Genomic DNA, 19286 nt, shown 5'->3' on the forward strand with positions numbered 1-19286 from the left:
CTCTGTGGGAAATGTCTTCTGTTGATGGGCCATCACTGATAAGGGTGATCATCCTTATCTCTGTGGGAAGTATCTTCTGTTAATGGGCCATTGAGTCCTACTGTAGAACTGATAAGATTACTTCATCCCATTGGGAGATGCTCCAGCCAGGAGGATGAGCCAAGCCTTTCCTACCTAGATAAAAACTGAGGTTTAGAACGCCAAAAGCAGCCTTTCTCCACTGGATTCCAGAGGAAGAACCAGGTTCTTATCCACATCATCGCTGGACCCTTTGGAGGAAAACTGCACCAGCACCCTGACTGACAGGGTATCAGGTTGTATTCTGACTCTGTCAGTGGTTTTATTTTTATTATTGCATGTATTTTGTTTTTTTCTTCTTTTTTTCCTCTTCCCTATTAAAAATTGTATTACTGACTTGAAGTCTCACTGGTTTTGCTTTTCAAACCAGTACATTTATTGGCGCCCAATGTGGGGCAAGAAGGTACTGAGAAAAAAGTCAGCATTACAATTTTGAATTTTGCCAGCCACCTATTCACCATGATTCTCAACATGCTTACGTGGGTTTTATATCTTACTCTCTATATTTTTCCGCACATGGGGAACTATCTGCCGGTTGTAATGCTCCTGTGTAGACCAGGGTATGGTATAAAAATTGCTTTATTGGTCTATTATGTCTATTGCATGATAACCTCTGAGGCAATGAACATCATTCGGAATATATACTCAACTTTGTTTGTTTGTCCTAGTCTAGGCTGCTACATCTGGGGTCTCAACAATCGCACCCAGCCCCTGGGGGGAGGGGAAAAGGATGATTTTTTCCAATCTTTCAGGCATGGCACAGCAGTTTTTGGAAATGTTGAGTTCTCTCTGGATGCCAAGGACAGCATAATATTGTTGTTAGTTCTGCTTTGTCTTCTCTGCACAGCCTTCACAGCCTGCAACATGCTTAGAAACAAAACACTACATGGTATAGTGCAGCGTATTCTTGAGGAAGAGGAAAAAAGAAACAAATCTACTGCGTCCATGTCTGCACAGACTGTCACAAAGGAGAAAAGAGCCAAAAGAAAAGCAACAGCATCCGTCTCTACACAGACTTTTATCCAGGAAGAAGGAACCAAAAGTGCCACCAGCATCTCCACACAAACTGTCACCGAACCAGAACAGCCCAGACCAGTAGCAGTTGCCCCCGTTCAGAAGAAGAAATCAAAGAGCAAATCAGTTCGCATAGTCACTGATGAGGACGTGGCAGGACCTTCGCACCCAGCAGAAGAGACAGAGCCAGAAATCATCACTCGCTCTCTATCCCTGGGTGAGCTGCGTGACCTGCGGAGGGAATTCACCCGCCAGGCAAACGAGTCCATCCTGACCTGGCTGCTCCGCATCTGGGACGCTGCAGCCAATGACACAGTTCTGGATGGAAGTGAGGCCAGGCAACTGGGATCTCTGTCCCGGGATGTGGTCATTGACCAGGGGATCGGGAAAACCCAAGAAACCCTCAGCCTCTGGCGGCGACTGTTGACAAGTGTGAAGGACAGATACCTTTGTAAAGAAGATCTCCAGGTGCACCAAGGAAAATGGAGTACAATGGAACAAGGTATCCGATGCCTGAGGGAATTGGCTGTGCTGGAGATCATTTTCTCAGAAGATGAGAGATTTCCTAAGAGCCCAGACTGTGTCCGGTGCACCTCACAGATGTGGTTGAGATTCGCACGGCTTGGACCAGAGATATACTCCCGTTACCTGGCAACACTGCAATGGAGGGAAGGTGAGGACATGGTAGGCGTCTTGGCCAATAAACTAAGAATTTATGAGGACACTGTCACTGCCCCATTTCGTACCCATGTCTCAACCGTGGAAACAAGGCTGGTTGAGCAAGTCCGGAGCTTGATTGAAGAGGGCCATCAGAAGCTTAAAAAAGAACTTAAGGCAGAAAACTACCAGATCTCACCAGAACCAACAAGAGTCTCTGCCATTAGGAGCCGGCGTTTCCCAGCCAGGGAGAAAGGACACACTCCACGAGGTAACCTCTGGTTTTTCCTTCAGGAGCATGGAGAAGACATGAGGAAGTGGGATAGAAAACCCACCTCCTCCTTAGCAGCCCGGGTACGTGAACTGAAAAGAGGGACACCGAACATAAGAAGCTCACCTAGAGTCAACGCTGCTCCAGTCTCTCGTGCACAGAACTCCAAACAGTATCAGAACGATGATATGACTGATCCTCTTGAAGGGACCTCAAGAACTATCTACAGGAAGAGAGCAACGTGTACCAAGACCAGGAATAGAGGAGCCCTGCCTCTAGCCAGGTAGAGGAGAGGGACAATCGGATCTACTGGACTGTGTGGATCCGATGGCCTGGCACATCTGACCCACAAAAACATAAGGCTTTGGTTGACACCGGCGCCCAATGTACCCTGATGCCATCAAGGTATGTAGGAGAAGAGTCAATCTCTATTTCTGGGGTAACAGGAGGATCCCAGCAGCTGACTGTAGTAGAGGCCGAAGTGAGTTTAACTGGGAAAGGGTGGCAGAAACACCCCATCGTGACTGGCCCAGAGGCCCCATGCATCCTCGGCATAGACTATCTTCGAAATGGGTATTTCAAAGACCCAAAGGGATATCGCTGGGCTTTTGGGATAGCTTCTGTAGAGACAGAAGACATCAGAAAACTGAATACCTTACCTGGTCTCTCAGATGACCCCTCTGCTGTGGGACTATTGAGAGTTGAAGAGCAACAGGTACCAATCGCCACAACAACAGTACACCGTCGGCAATACCGTACCGACAGAGACTCTGTGACTCCCATCCATGAGATGATTCGTAAACTGGAAAGCCAAGGGGTGGTCAGCAAAACCCATTCACCCTTCAACAGCCCCATCTGGCCTGTGCGCAAGTCTGATGGAGAATGGAGATTGACTGTGGACTATCGTGCATTGAATGAAGTGACTCCACCGCTGAGCGCTGCCGTGCCAGATATGCTGGAACTCCAGTACGAGCTGGAGTCCAAGGCAGCAAAGTGGTACGCCACCATTGACATTGCCAATGCATTTTTCTCCATTCCTCTGGCAGCAGAGTGCAGGCCTCAGTTTGCTTTCACCTGGAGGGGGGTGCAGTACACCTGGAACCGACTGCCCCAGGGGTGGAAACACAGTCCCACCATCTGCCATGGACTGATCCAGGCTGCACTGGAAAAGGGTGAGGCTCCTGAACATCTACAGTATATCGATGACATCATTGTATGGGGGAGCACAGCAGGGGAAGTCTTCGAGAAAGGAGAGAAGATTATTCAGATTCTGCTGAAGGCTGGTTTTGCCATTAAGCAAAGTAAGGTAAAGGGACCAGCTCAGGAAATTCAGTTTCTAGGAGTCAAATGGCAAGATGGACGTCGTCAGATCCCAACAGAGGTAATTAACAAGATCACCGCTATGTCTCCACCAACCAACAAGAAGGAAACACAAGCTTTCCTAGGTGCCATAGGCTTTTGGAGAATGCACATCCCTGAGTACAGCCAGATTGTGAGCCCTCTCTACCTGGTTACCCGCAAGAAGAATGATTTCCACTGGGGCCCTGAACAACAGCAAGCCTTCACCCAGATCAAGCAAGAGATCGCTCATGCGGTAGCCCTTGGTCCAGTCAGGACAGGACCAGAGGTAAAGAACGTGCTCTACTCTGCAGCTGGAAATCATGGTCTATCCTGGAGCCTTTGGCAGAAGGTACCTGGTGAGACTCGGGGTCGACCACTGGGATTCTGGAGCAGAAGCTACAAAGGGTCTGAAAACAACTACACTCCCACAGAGAAAGAAATTTTGGCTGCCTATGAAGGAGTTCAAGCAGCCTCTGAAGTAATTGGCACTGAAACACAGCTGCTTCTAGCACCTCGACTACCGGTACTGGGCTGGATGTTCAAGGGAAAGGTTCCTTCCACACATCATGCCACTGACACTACATGGAGCAAATGGATTGCCCTCCTCACTCAGCGCGCCCGTATTGGAAATCCAAATCGCCCTGGGATTCTGGAAATAATTACAAACTGGCCGGAAGGTGAGACTTTTGGGTTATCTTCTGAAGAGGAGGAGCAAGTGGCACGTGCCGAGGAAGCCCCACCATACAATGAGCTACCGGAGACTGAAAGACGATATGCCCTCTTCACTGATGGTTCCTGCCGAGTTGTAGGCACTAACCGAAAATGGAAAGCTGCAGTATGGAGCCCCACACGACAAGTTGCACAAGCTACCGAGGGACAAGGTGGATCGAGTCAGGTTGCAGAGTTAAAAGCCATCCAGCTGGCTTTAGATATTGCCGAACGGGAGAAGTGGTCAAAGCTCTATCTCTACACTGACTCATGGATGGTAGCTAATGCTCTGTGGGGATGGTTGGATCGCTGGAAAAAGGCCAACTGGCAGCGCAGAGGGAAACCCATCTGGGCTGCTGAGATTTGGCAGGACATTGCCACCCGAGTAAAGAAGCTAACCGTGAAGGTTCGACATGTGGATGCGCATGTACCTAAGAGTCGAGCTAATGAAGAGCATCACAACAACGAGCAGGTGGACCGAGCTGCCAAGGTAAAAATATCACAAGTGGATCTAGACTGGCAGCACAAGGGAGAATTATTCCTAGCTCGTTGGGCCCATGATGCCTCTGGTCATCAGGGGAGAGATGCAACATACCGATGGGCCCGTGACCGAGGGGTGGACCTTACTATGGACAGCATCTCACAGGTCATCCAGAACTGTGAGACCTGTGCCACAATCAAACAGGCCAAGCGGGTGAAGCCTCTGTGGTACGGTGGACGATGGTCAAAGTACAGGTATGGGGAAGCCTGGCAAATTGACTACATCACCCTTCCCCAAACCCGCCAAGGCAAGCGCTACGTACTGACCATGGTGGAAGCAACCACAGGATGGTTGGAAACCTACCCTGTGCCTCATGCTACTGCCCGCAACACCATCTTGGGCCTAGAAAAACAAGTCCTTTGGAGGCATGGTACCCCCGAAAGAATTGAGTCAGACAACGGAACCCATTTCAAGAACAGCCTTATCAACACCTGGGCCAGAGAACATGGTATTGAATGGATATATCATATCCCTTACCACGCACCAGCTGCCGGGAAAGTTGAACGGTGCAATGGACTCCTTAAAACTACCCTGAAGGCACTCGGTGGGGGAACCTTCAGAAATTGGGAAATGAACTTGGCAAAAGCCACCTGGATGGTCAACACCAGAGGGTCCATCAATCGAGCCGGTCCTGCCCAATCTGAACCCCTGCACACAGTGGATGGAGACAAAATCCCTGTGGTACACATGAAAGGTATTTTAGGAAAGACTGTTTGGATCAATCCCACCACAGGCAAAGGCAAACCAATCAGTGGGATTGTTTTTGCTCAAGGACCTGGTTACACTTGGTGGGTAATGCAGAAAGATGGAGAAACCCGCTGTGTACCGCAAGGAAACCTTATTTTAAGAGAGAACTGTGTGTAGGGTTTCATTCTGTATTATATGTAAATATATAGGGTATTGGTTTGGGTATAATGTAGATGGTAATAGAATAAGGGGTGGATTATGTCCTGGTTTACAATACAACATACATATTCTATTACCATCTGAGAAGTGTGATCATCCTTATCTCTGTGGGAAATGTCTTCTGTTGATGGGCCATCACTGATAAGGGTGATCATCCTTATCTCTGTGGGAAGTATCTTCTGTTAATGGGCCATTGAGTCCTACTGTAGAACTGATAAGATTACTTCATCCCATTGGGAGATGCTCCAGCCAGGAGGATGAGCCAAGCCTTTCCTACCTAGATAAAAACTGAGGTTTAGAACGCCAAAAGCAGCCTTTCTCCACTGGATTCCAGAGGAAGAACCAGGTTCTTATCCACATCATCGCTGGACCCTTTGGAGGAAAACTGCACCAGCACCCTGACTGACAGGGTATCAGGTTGTATTCTGACTCTGTCAGTGGTTTTATTTTTATTATTGCATGTATTTTGTTTTTTTCTTCTTTTTTTCCTCTTCCCCATTAAAAATTGTATTACTGACTTGAAGTCTCACTGGTTTTGCTTTTCAAACCAGTACAGATTGTTTTTAGGTGGGGCGGCCGGAGCTCTTTACCATAAGGAGCCTTCTAAGGCCGCGCCGGGGCCGGGCTGGGATTGTAGGGCCCGGCCAGAAAGCGGAGATGAGTTTTTTGGTTGTAAGGTTGTTTTTTGGCGTTTGCTGTACGTGATGTTAGTGGTGGGCTGGTGGTTTTCCTTTTCCTTTTGCCAGCAGCCGAGGTTGGGGCCCTTGCCAGATCGGGGCCCAGCTGTCTCTCCCCCAGGCCGTGTGGGCGGTGAGGCAGGCCTTTTTTCCACCTTTATCTCTTACTGTTCACTTCCTCTTGCTGGAAACGGGATTGTTGGAACACTTTAGAGGAGACGGCTTATCCATAGTGTTCTGTTTTAAATTGTCTAAAACCGTGTGAGACAGATGGCTTCACATAGGAACATCCCCAGGGCTGCTGAGGGGAAGGCACCACTTTATTTGTTGTGAAGAGAAGTAATCAAAATCCGCAACCAACAAGCTGCAAGGCAGAACGGAGTGGGAATTACAGAAATAAAGGCCTTGAAAAGCAGCTTAGGAAAGCGGCTACTTCCTAGACAGTGCCAAACCCTCCGACCTGGCCTGGCCGGGCCCAGGGCTGGCTGCCCTTGGGAAGGGAAGGGAAAGGGATGGAGCTGGGGTGGGGGCTCTGTGGCCATGGAAACGAGAGAACCACGGGCCAGCGCGTCACAAAGGGGCAGCCCCGCAAGGGGCTGTGAAGGTTGTGGTTGACACGGACACAGTGGCAGGAGACACGTCTGGCTCTGCCTGTCTGTGCCGACTGCTGGCGATTGGAGTCACCCCACCTTGTTCTAGGGCTGGGGACCGAGCTCCTATCGCCGTCTGCTCCGAGACAGTTCCCAAATTCAACCCCAGGTACTTCTGCGAGACAGAAGCACGGGTTCAAAGATGGATTTTACTGGAAAAGGAAAGACCACGGAAGGAAAAGGTGAGGATAGAAAGGAGCTGAAAGGCCCGAGTCAAATGGAGACAAATTCCACCAGATTTCAGGGAAAATTGGTCCATGGTGGTCAGTTCTGGCTCTGTGTCAGAGTTGGTGGCTGTGAGCTACAGGTGATCTTGCCAGGACAGCCCTGGCATCACAACATTTTCTCATTAGCTTACTCATTATGTTTTGTCATTAGCGTCCTCTTCTTTTCACAGTAGCCAAATCACTCAAACTTTCAGTCAGGACAGGGACTGTGGCCACAGCTGACCACAAACTGGACACGGTCATGAGACGCAAGTTCTGTTCCTTTGTTTGCCACCAATGTCAGGTCTCACAACAGATAAATTTCCTGTTCTTCCTCTGCTTGCTAATTGGGTGTAACACTGAGAATGATATTAAGGTGCTATGAAAACGCCAGCAAGTCCTGCCTGCTTGCTGAGAGCTCTTTGTAGTTTGCAGAAACAGCAGTCACAGCTGTGTGGGTCTTTATTGGGTGTTCACAGAAGCCACACTAGAGAAGGAGTTTTTTTCCCCTCTTCCCATTGGAGCCATCCAACTTTCTGTTCAGCCATGGTAACTCAATAGTGTTCAGAGGAATAGTTCACAGGCTAGGTCCTTGAAAAATGAAACCTAAGAAATTCTCACCAAAGTTCAAGAATCCTGCAAATGCCCCACCCATTAGACGTGTTTATGATAAAGATGGGACTTCACCTAAATGAGTTCATCCCTTGTGAGGCTGGCTCAGCCTCCCACAGAGGTAAGGTGGGAGCTGGGCCGCTCTCTGGTGGGAGGAAGGGTCTTGTGCCAGCCTGGAGAGCCTGTGCACATTGCCAGGGAGCAGTTGTGCCCTGCAGGTGCCCCCTGCCATGAGCTGTGCTGCTGCCAGTGCCCCGTGGAGCTGTGGGGCTGCTGAGCTGTGGGGCAGGGAGAGGAGCAGGAGGCTGCATGTGCAGCTGAGCCATTGCTGGGAAGCACAGGGCTCTGGGCTCCCTGCTGTCCCAGAGCAGCCTAGAGGCTAGGAAGTTCCCCTGGGAGCTCTGTGGAAGTGGCTCAGGGTGTGATCCTGTGGCCTGCCTCAGGTGGCTGCTGTCAGGTGCATGTTTCCCTGTGCAGCTAGTTTCCAGGAAAGTTTCCAGGAAATGTGTTCTATGAAATATGGAGCTTCAGATGCTTTAGGTTTGCATTGCAGCCTCTGTTACAGTTTTATATCTCTACTTTCCAGGCCTGACTGGCTACCCTCTTGCCAAGAAGTTTTCCCTGGCAAATCCTTCTATGCTCCTTCCCTCCAAGCCATTGCCTCCCATCCAGAAGGACTCTCCTTCCACCAAGCCAAGCACGGTGTCCAGAGGAGAGCACGAGACTGGGAGAAACGGCACCAGCTGCGAGGATAAAATTAGAAATAACAGGGAGCTGAGTTCAGAAGGAAAAGAACAGATGGTAAGGAGACCGAGCTAAGTCCTGTGTGATAGATTTTCACTTTCTGCACTGTAAGCAGAGCTCAGAGAGCTTTTCCTGTGGTGTGAGCACATGGAAGCAGCTGGGCCAAGGAAGAGCTCAGCTGGACACTGCACTTCTGGGAAGTGTCTGAGAACACGCTGCCTTTGCAATGGGTGTGTAGTGCAAACTTCACATCCTCAGCATGCATCAATGGCAGGAGAAGTCTTTGAATGGTTTCTGGGCTCTGTCATAATTCCTTGTCTGACTTATGACTGAGAAAAGCCCAAGAATCAGGCCAAGCTGCTTATGCTGTCCAATCTGCCAAGCAAGCATGTTAGATTTTATAACCTACATGTATTTTTGAACCATGGCTGTGTCAGGGATATGTATTCCATCAGCTGTGTCTGCTTGCTAAGGAAAAAAGGAGTTTGCTGGAACAGGCAGTGCTACAAAGTCAGTTCCAGGTGGTCTCAGCTTTTGAGTTGTACAGCCATGGCCTTCTACACAGCTGTCTCTGATGCTATTTCTAGATTTCGTCAGCTTCTGGGCAGCTGTGTGCTCTGGCATGGCTTTGTCCAGAGGGAAGGGATGGGAGGTGGCCATGGGGAGAGCAGCTCAAAGCCCAGGCACACAATTTCCTTTGCAGCAGGGCCAGCACCTGCAGTTGTTTTGGGTTTACCATGGGGTGCAGGAGGAGGCAAATGAGCAACAGCTTTGGCAAACAGAATGTCCAATCAAAGGCTGATGTACTTGATTCCAGCCTTGCTGAGGAAGGGCCCAATGTATTCCTGACAGGATCTAATCCTTCCACTGCAGTTCAAACAGGTCCTGATTTGGCCCTTTAGTTGTGCCAGAAATGATGGGATACTGAGGAAGGGCGTTCATCTGTCTCCACTGCCTCCACCTCCCTTCCTGGCCATGGCATGGGGGCCCTGGAGAAATTTGGGCAGGCAGAGACCTTGCAGAGAGCAGCAGGGCAGGGAGCTCTGCTGAACTTCCTAAATGCCAGTGAGCCTGAGATGATGGAGGTGTGGGAGCTGGAGAGCACGGAGCATCGCGAGAGCTCAGCAGCTTCTGGGCAGAAAGGCTGCTGGGCTACTGTAAAAGGGAAGGGCAGCAGCAGAAGAATTGAGGGGCTTGAGAAAAGCAGGTTTTGACATCCTGCAGAATGGCTTTGTGGGGACTTGGCTGGAGATCAGCACTGGCTGTGAGGTGCCTAAGGGACAGGGAGAGAACAGTGATCTGAACCTGTTCCCATACCATCCCAAAGGCCCGTGGAGGCCGTGGCACCGCAGAACATGGTGATACCAAACATGTGGATTCCAGCTGGGATCATAGCCACACTTGCAGTGAACTGAGCCCAAGGAGAGAGTTGGCAAGTCTTGGCCATGAGCACCCCCTCACCACTTGCCTTTTCATTCCCCATGCTAGGCCAAGCTACTCCAGCAGTTTGACTGGTCTTTTCCTGCCAGGTCCCAGTTAAAAGCATGGCTAAATGTCTTCAGCCATCAGTGAGGAAGGGCTGAATGCTTCATCTCAGCACTTTGTACCACTCTTTCCAGGCATCCTTGCTGTATCCCAGAGGTGGGGATATGAAGAAGGGGTCATATGGACTGCCTTTGATCCCCCCTATACCCAAGGCAGTCAGTCCCGGTGTTGGCAGTGCTGCAGGGTCTCTGCACAGCTCTGTGCAGCTGGATGTCCAAGAGTCCCAGGAGATGAGGTAAGCCAAGGTGTCTGCTGCTCCACTCTGCTGTTCAGCTCCCTCTTGCCATCTTGTGAGGTTCCTTTGCACAGTCAGCTCTCTCCCATGTATTTAGGCAAACCTCTGTGTATTCACCATTTGGCCCATCTGTGATGATCCAGCTCCATGTCAAACCCCACACCATGTGTCCCAAGAGCAGAGGTGGTGGTGGTGGGGAAGAGGAGGCAGGGCTTAAAAGCACCTGAAGATGGGTCCTCTGCTGGGCTTGGTATTGATTCCCTCTGTAATGTTTGTGGTGTCATTTGGGAGCTGTATTGCATGGCTCTGGATCCTGCAGATCTTTGAATACTGTGATCCTTGACTGGCAACTTCAGCACCGGAAAACTCTGTTTGGCCAAATATTGGATGCTGGAGGGGTGTCTCTGTCTTTACGTGCTGCTTCTGTAAATGTCAGGCATAATTTCTCTGTGCCTTGGATGACACTGTGAAATGAGAACCCAGCTATATTTTCCGGGTATAGATGTAAAATCCTATCAATGTTTAATATTTAGGTCTGGGATTAAAACAGAGAGGGCAAGGAGGTACAGAAGAGCTGTAGTACTGTACCTGATGGGAAGATATTGGCTTGTATATATATGAGAAAATGTAGCTGTCAATGTAGCTTATCTGAAGGACAGCAATAATGAAGGAGTCACAAAAATGTCATTCCAACTGGAAAGCTTTGGTAGTGCATTGAAAGTGCAATGTGAATACCCTTGCCTAGCAGTTGAGTTGGAAAAAGGCTTTTCCTTCTTGAGACAGCCATGAGGTGGAATATCCTTCTCAGGATACTGCCGTGTTCGGACCACATGTAGCACAAGACTGGTACTAGTGAGAGCCACAAGCAGGCAAAGTCAAGCTTTGTCAGCAGAACCAAAGTAGCTGCCCTCCCTGCAGACTCGTGTCTCAGCTTAGCAGCTCCTGCTGCTTGAGGGAGGCTGTAGGAGCCCCTTGGCTCCAAAAGGAAAGTCAGCAGAATTGGGGAGTTATGGTGCAAGTTGAGGAATGACTGCTGAGTTTCAGCTGGAGCTTGGCCAGCTCTGCCTGGCTGCAGCAACTGAATGCTTAAGGACAATTAATGAGCTTTGCATCTTGTTGGCTTGATGTGTTGCATTTTCTTCTTCATCAGAGGCACCAAGCAAGGAAGGATTGCTACACCTGTTCCTTCCCTTCTCTTTCTCCCTCCTCATATGTTCTTGTGTTTTCCATTTTCTCAAGGCCACGATCAAGCAGCAGCATCAGAGAGAAGAAGTCTGAACATGCAGGTAGGTACAGGGCATGTCTGTCTTAAAATTACTACTAGAACCTTGAATTAGAGGTGATATTTTGAAAGCTTTGTTAAAAATCATTCTTTTAAAAATTTCTTTAAACTCATTTGAATTCCTTGATGGGCTCAGTGGACTATCCCAGAGCCCAGTCACTGGGAGTGTGCTGCAGTGGTGTAGTGAAAATTCCTGCATTGTGAATCTTGAGTGGCAAGAGCTGGATTGGGACCTTGGGGCCCTGGAAGTGCAGTGCAGGAAAAGGAAACATTCCTGTCCATCCTGCACACGCCTTTTATCTCCATGCAGTCTTTCTCATGTCAGAATTAGCAGAGAAGAAGAAGGCATTTATCAGGAAATTAGAAATCCTCTCAATCCATCCTCCTACCCTTGAAGGAGATAACATTTCCTTGAGGCAGATTCTGAACTGAAACCTTTGACATCTGAAAGAGAGTCATGGACTATCAAAGCCATTGCCTGGTTTTGCTCTGGGAGAAAGAGGGGAAACTTTCTGTGAGAGAAAGTCCTTTTGAATTTTCCAGTTATGGAGATGGAAACTTCCAAAGGGATGCAGCCTATGCAGGGTCTGAGTCTGTCATCCTCTGACAGCACAAGCCCAGAGCCACCTGTGGAATGTTCACAATGACAAATCTCTTGCCTGACTCTCTCTGCCTGTGTCAGTGTTGCAGGCTGAGGCTGGGGGAGGAGATGCCTTCTGCCTTGTCCCCCTGTCCCTGCCTTGCCTGATCCCTGACAAGTAGAATTGTGCCAGACAAACTGCGGTCTCTGGTGCGTCTGTGCCAGCCAATGCCTTTGAGTTGAAAGCCTCCATCAAAGCCTGTTGTTGTTGTTCCTTTGCCATTCTGGGGCACGTCACGATAGGAGAGATGAAATTTGAAGAAATAATTAGTTGATGAAGAAAGCAGATGAGATTTCCAGGTCCCTTTGCTCTGGGTTATTTCTGAGAAATCCTGGGTTTTGCCCCTTTGGAATGACTCCTTAATTGGTGATATGCAGCTGGAATGCTTAATGCAGCTAGGGAGAAGTATTGCTCAGTAAGTAAGGTGACGTTTTTGCTGGATTCATTTTGGACTAGAAATGTGCAATTTCGTTAAATATTACCTGTTGTGCTTTCATAAATTGACCTGTACATTCTCTATGGATAAATAAAAGATTGATTTAAGGATGTTCTTCTTTTTATCATCTGCCGTCTTCCATTCCCATTAAGGAAAGTTTGAATTGCTTTTAACTGCCATGATGAGAAATGTTTTGATGCAGGTCTTGTTCATACTGGATTTGGGTGTGTCTGCAGGAAAGAAAGCAGGGAATAAACCCACAGGACAAGTATTTGAGCAGAAGTGGAACGTTTGAAAGCTAATTTGTTCCCTAAAGATTTGGGCTCCTTGAATACTGAGGATATGTAATGGGGAGCGCAAAGCTTCCTTTACTTGTAACATGGGGTGCCATTGTTCTTGTACCCTCACTTCCTTTGTTGTAAAGCGAAATAAAAGCAACCAAGAAAACCCAACCCAGAACCGAGTGGGACTTAGAGAAACAAAGGCCCTGAAAACTAGCATCTGAAAACAACTACTTCCTAGGTGTAATTGTCAAATACTTGTGATCACTGTGGTTTGCCAACTGTTTGGAAGGAAAGGGATCCCAAAGTACTTGATGGGCAATGAGTAATACATAAGGAAAGGAGTAGAAGCTCTCTCTCCTGGCTTGCCAGCTCCATACCGTTCAGAGGAATTACAGTGATGCTAGTTTCATGGAAAAAACATCAACAACAACAAAAAACCACAAAGTGATTTTCTGATTAATTCAAAACTCCCTTGTATTCCTCATCAATTAGATGATTGTTTGTAAAGGTGGGAGTTCACCTAACTCACTTTTTCCCTCGTGAGCCTGGCTCAGCCTCCCACAGAGGTAAGGTGGGAGCTGGGCCACTCTCTGGTGGGAGGAAGGGTCTTGTGCCAGCCTGGAGAGCCTGTGCACATTGCCAGGGAGCAGTTGTGCCCTGCAGGTGCCCCCTGCCATGAGCTGTGCTGCTGCCAGTGCCCCGTGGAGCTGTAGGGCTGCTGAGCTGTGGGGCAGGGAGAGGAGCAGGAGGCTGCATGTGCAGCTGAGCCATTGCTGGGAAGCACAGGGCTCTGGGCTCCCTGCTGTCCCAGGGCAGCCCAGAGGCCAGGGAGTTCCCCTGGGAGCTCTGTGGAAGTGGCTCAGGGTATCCTGTGGCCTGCCTCAGGTGGCTGCTGTCAGGTGCATGTTTCCCTGTGCAGCTAGTTTCCAGGATAGTTTCCAGGAAATGTGTCCCATGAAACATGGAGCTTCTGATGTTTTAGGTTTACATTGCAGCCTCTGTTACATTTTGTTTTCCCACTTTGCAGGCCTGAGTGGTGACTTTATTGCCGAGAATCTTTCTGGGTCACCTCCCTCTATGCTCCTTCCCTCCAAGCCGTTGCCTCCCATCCGGAAGGGCTCTCCTTCCTGCAAGCCAATCACAATGTGCAATGGAGAGGAAGAGAAAGGGAAAGATGGCACTGGCTACAAAGATATCAGTAGAAACAGTGCGGAGCTGAGTTCAGAGGGAAAAGGGAGTGAGGTAAGGATACCAAGCTAAGTCCTGTGTGATAGATTTTCAGTTTCTGCACTGTAGTGATTCCTAGAGAGGCTGATCTGGAAGAGAGACCGCGCATAGTTAAAGGAATACAGTAGGTGATAATTAAGAGGCCTTAAAAGGATACACCTTGGGCAGTACAAGAGCCTGGCCCGGGCTACACCCAGGAGGGATCCAAGATGGATCCCGCTCATGAGTTTTTACACTTTTATAACCTTTGGTCAACTTATATAGTAGGGGTTAATTGTCCAGTTACAGCTTCAGGTCACCAAGTCCCATCCTTCTGGTCCACTCCCGGCGCTTTCCCATTGTTTATGATTTTTAGGTAATGGTTGTCCTTGATTCTTAAGCTGGAAAAAGATTGCTGTGTCTAACTGCCCTGAGAAGAGAACCTACCAACACTTAATACGAAGTTCAGAGTCCCACACCAAGTCAGCACAGAATCTGAGGAAAGTGAAAGCTAAAACTTAAAGCATCAACAGGAGGGAGTCTGAGAGCTTTTCCTGTGGGCTAAGCCCATGGAGGCAGCTCAGCCAAGGAAGAGCTCAGCTGGACACTGCACTTCAGGCTGTCTTTGCAATGAGTGTGTAGTGCAGACTTCACAATCCTCAGCATGTATCAATAGCAGGAGAGGTCTTTGAATGGTTTCTGAGTTCTGTCATGGCTTTTCCTGTCATATGGCTGAGAAAACACCAAAAGCAAGTCAGGGCAGCAAAAGTTGCCCAAAAGGGAAACCATCCTTCTTCATTTAGTAATGTAAGGGTAACTGTGAACCATGTCTAAGCCTTGGTGTTTTTTTTCTGTCAACTCTGTCTGGCTGGGAAGGAAGAAGTTGTTTGCTGGAACAGGCAGTGCTACAGAGTCAGTTCCAGGTGGTCTCAGCTTTTGAGTTGTACAGCCATGGCCTCCTACACAGCTGTCTCTGATGCTATTTCTAGATTTCTGGGCAGCTGTGTGCTCTGGCATGGCTTTGTCCAGAAGGAAGGGATGGGAGGTGGCCATGGGGAGAGCAGCCCCAAGCCCAGGTACACGATTGCCTTTGCAGCAGGGCCAGCACCTGCAGTTGTTTTGGGTTTGCCATGGGGTGCAGGAGGAGGCAGATGAGCAACAGCATTGGCAAACAGAATGTCCAATCAAAGGCTGATGTACTTGATTCCAGCCTTGCTGAGGAAGGGCCCAATGTATTCCTGACAGGATCTAATCCTTCCACTGCAGTTCAAACAGGTCCTGATTTGGCCCTTTAGTTGTGCCAGAAATGATGGGATACTGAGGAAGGGCGTGCATCTGTCTCCACTGCCTCCACCTCCCTTCCTGGCCATGGCATGGGGGCCCTGGAGAAATTTGGGCAGGCAGAGACCTTGCAGAGAGCAGCAGGGCAGGGAGCTCTGCTGAACTTCCTAAATGCCAGTGAGCCTGAGATGATGGAGGTGTGGGAGCTGGAGAGCACGGAGCATCGTGAGAGCTCAGCAGCTTCTGGGCTGAAAGGCTGCTGGGCAACTGTAAGAGGGAAGGGCAGCAGCAGAAGAAATGAGGGGCTTGAGAAAAGCAGGTTCTGACATCCTGCAGAATGGCTTTGTGGGGACTTGGTTGGTGATCCGCACTGGCTGTGAGGTGCCTAAGGGGCAGGGAGAGAACAGTGACCTGAACCCGTTCCCATATCATCCCAAAGGCCAGTGGAGGCTGTGGCACCGCAGAACATGGTGATACCAAACATGTGGATTCCTGCTGGGATGGTCTCTCCCTCACCAATTCCCTTTCCTATGCCACCCTTCCCCTTCCTAGGACAATCTGCTATATATGATATTGACTTTTCCTGTCAGGGCATGTGTAACTGTCTTGAGTCATGAATGAGGGCAAGGCTGGATGCTATATTTGAGCACTGTGTACCACTCTTTCCAGGCATCCTTGCTGTATCCCAGAGGTGGGGATATGAAGAAGGGGTCATTGGGACTGCCTTTGATCCCCCCTATACCCAAGGCAGTCAGTCCCCGTGTTGGCAGTGCTGCAGGGTCTCTGCGCAGCTCTGTGCAGCTGGATGTCCAAGAGTCCCAGGAGATGAGGTAAGCCAAGGTGTCTGCTGCTCCACTCTGCAATTCAGCTCCCTCTTGCCATCTTGTGAGGTTCCTTTGCACAGTCAGCTCTCTCCCATGTACTTAGTCAAACCTCTGTGTATTCACCATGTGGCTCATCTGTGATGATCCAGCTCCATGTCAAACCCCACACCATGTGTCCCAAGAGCAGAGGTGGTGGTGGTGGGGAAGAGGAGGCAGGGCTTAAAAGCACCTGAAGATGGGTCCTCTGCTGGGCTTGGTATTGATTCCCTCTGTAATGTTTGTGGTGTCATTTGGGAGCTGTATTGCATGGCTCTGGATCCTGCAGATCTTTGAATACTGTGATCCTTGACTGGCAACTTCAGCACCGGAAAACTCTGTTTGGCCAAATATTGGATGCTGGAGGGGTGTCTCTGTCTTTACGTGCTGCTTCTGTAAATGTCAGGCATAATTTCTCTGTGCCTGGGACGGCGCTGTGAAATGAGAACCCAGCTATATTTTCCGGGTATAGATGTAAAATCCTATCAACGTTTAATATTTAGGTCTGGGATTAAAACAGGGAGAGTAAGGATGTACAGAAGAGTTATAGTGTTGTACCTGATGGGAAGATATTGGCTTGAATATATGTGAGAAAATGTAGCTGTCAATGTAGCTTATCTGAAGGACAGCAATAATGAAGGAGTCACAAAAATGTCATTCCAACTGGAAAGCTTTGGTAGTGCATTGAAAGTGCAATGTGAATTCCCTTGCCTAGCAGTTGAGTTGGTAAAAGGCTTTTCCTTCTTGAGAGAGCAAGGAGGTGGAATATCCTTCTCAGGATACTGCCGTGTTCGGACCACATGTAGCACGAGACTGGTACCAGTGAAAGCCACAAGCAGGCAAAGTCAAGCTTTGTCAGCAGAACCAAAGTAGCTGCCCTCCCTGCAGACTCGTGTCTCAGCTTGGCAGCTCCTGCTGCTTGAGGGAGGCTGTAGGAGCCCCTTGGCTCCAAAAGGAAAGACAGCAGAACTGGGGAGTTATGGTGGAAGTTGAGGAATGACTGCTGAGTTTCAGCTGGAGCTTTGCCAGCTCTGCCTGGCTGCAGCAACTGAATGCTTAAGGACAATTAATGAGCTTTGCATCTTGTTGGCTTGATGTGTTGCATTTTCTCCTTCATCAGAGGCACCAAGCAAGGAAGGATTGCTACACATGTTCCTTCCCTTCTCTTTCTCCCTCCTCATATGTTCTTGTGTTTTCCATTTTTTAAGGCCACGATCAATCAGCAGCATCAGAGTGAAGAAGTCTGAACATGCAGGTAGGTACAGGGCATGTCTGTCTTAAAATTACTACTAGAGCCTTGAATTAGAGATGATATTTTGAAAGCTTTGTTAAAAATCATTCTTTTAAAAATTTCTTTAAACTCATTTGAATTCCTTGATGGGCTCAGTGGACTATCCCAGAGCCCAGTCACTGGGAGTGTGCTGCAGTGGTGCAGTGAAAATTCCTGCATTGTGAATCTTGAGTGGCAAGAGCTGGATTGGGACCTTGGGGCCCTGGAAGTGCAGTGCAGGAAAAGGAAACATTCCTGTCCATCCTGCACACACCTTTTATCTCCATGCAGTCTTTCTCATGTCAGAATTAGCAGAGAAGAAGAAGGCATTTATCAGGAAATTAGAAATCCTCTCAATCCTTCCTCCTGCCCTTGAAGGTGAAAACATTTCCTTGGGGCAGATTCTGAGCTGAAACCTTTGACATCTAAAAGAGAGTCATGGACTATCAAAGCCATTGCCTGGTTTTGCTCTGGGAGAAAGAGGGGAAACCTTCTGTGAGAGAAAGTCCTTTTGAATTTTCCAGTTATGGAGATGGAAACTTCCAAAGGGATGCAGCCTATGCAGGGTCTGAGTTTGTCGTCCTATAACAGCACAAGCCCAGAGCCACCTGTGGATTGTTCACAATGACAAATCTCTTGCCCCACTGCCTCTGCCTGTGTCAGTGTTGCAGGCTGAGGCTGGGGGAGGAGATGCCTTCTGCCTTGTCCCCCTGTCCCTGCCTTGCCTGATCCCTGACAAGTAGAATTGTGCCAGACAAAATGAGGTCTCTGGTGCGTCTGTGCCAGCCAATGCCTTTGAGTTGAAAGCCTCCATCAATGCCTGTTGTTGTTGATCCTTTGCCATCACTGGGCACGTCACGATAGGAGAGATGAAATTTGAAGACATAATTAGCTGATGAAGAAAGCAGATGAGATTTCCAGGTCCCTTTGCTCTGGGTTATTTCTGAGAAATCCTGGGTTTTGCCCCTTTGGAATGACTCCTTAATTGGTGATATGCAGCTGGAATGCTTAATGCAGCTAGGGAGAAGTATTGCTCAGTAAGTAAGGTGATGTTTTTGCTGGATTCATTTTGGACTAGAAATGTGCAATTTCGTTAAATATTACCTGTTGTGCTTTCATAAATTGACCTGTACATTCTCTATGGATAAATAAAAGATTGGTTTAAGGATGTTCTTCTTTTTATGATCTGCCGTCTTCCATTTCCATTAAGGAAAGTTTGAATTGCTTTTAACTGCCATGATGAGAAATGTTTTGATGCAGGTCTTGTTTATACTGGATTTGGGTGTGTCTGCAGGAAAGAAAGCAGGGAATAAAACCCACGGGACAAGTATTTGAGCAGAAGTGGAACGTTTGAAAGCTAATTTGTTCCCTAAAGATTTGGGCTCCTTGAATACTGAGGATATGTAATGGGGAGCGCAAAGCTTCCTTTACTTGTAACATGGGGTGCCATTGTTCTTGTACCATCACTTCCTTTGTTGTAAAGCGAAATAAAAGCAACCAAGAAAACCCAACCCAGAACCGAGTGGGACTTAGAGAAACAAAGGCCCTGAAAACTAGCATCTGAAAACAACTACTTCCTAGGTGTAATTGTCAAATACTTGTGATCACTGTGGTTTGCCAACTGTTTGGACAGAAAGGGATCACAAAGTACTTGATGGGCAATGAGTAATACATAAGGAAAGGAGTAGAAGCTCTCTCTCCTGGCTTGCCAGCTCCATACCGTTCAGAGGAATTACAGTGATGCTAGTTTCATGGAAAAAACATCAACAACAACAAAAAACCACAAAGTGATTTTCTGATTAATTCAAAACTCCCGTGTGTTCCTCATCCATTAGACAGAT

The 19286-nt window shown here is 48.4% G+C and overlaps 2 protein-coding genes across 2 annotated transcripts in view; both read left to right on the top strand.

Annotated features, from left to right (window-relative positions):
• The window catches only part of LOC134042044 (serine/threonine-protein kinase pim-1-like), a 49903-nt gene extending 35347 nt beyond the window's left edge, over window positions 1-14556 (top strand). Inside the window, exons 7-8 of the mRNA XM_062489118.1 lie at window positions 13924-14070; window positions 14473-14556. Of these exons, the coding sequence (XP_062345102.1) occupies window positions 13924-14070; window positions 14473-14556 (231 nt within the window). The remainder of the gene's footprint in view (window positions 1-13923; window positions 14071-14472) is intronic.
• A 2868-nt stretch (window positions 14557-17424) lies between these two features.
• Window positions 17425-19286, top strand: part of LOC134042045 (serine/threonine-protein kinase pim-1-like) — a gene marked incomplete at its 3' end in the record, with an annotated part of 35528 nt that continues 33666 nt past the window's right edge. Inside the window, exon 1 of the mRNA XM_062489119.1 lies at window positions 17425-17430. Within this exon, the coding sequence (XP_062345103.1) occupies window positions 17425-17430 (6 nt within the window). The remainder of the gene's footprint in view (window positions 17431-19286) is intronic.

This window comes from Cinclus cinclus, chromosome 3, assembly GCF_963662255.1.
Source record: "Cinclus cinclus chromosome 3, bCinCin1.1, whole genome shotgun sequence".
Classification (NCBI taxonomy): Eukaryota; Metazoa; Chordata; class Aves; order Passeriformes; family Cinclidae; genus Cinclus; species Cinclus cinclus.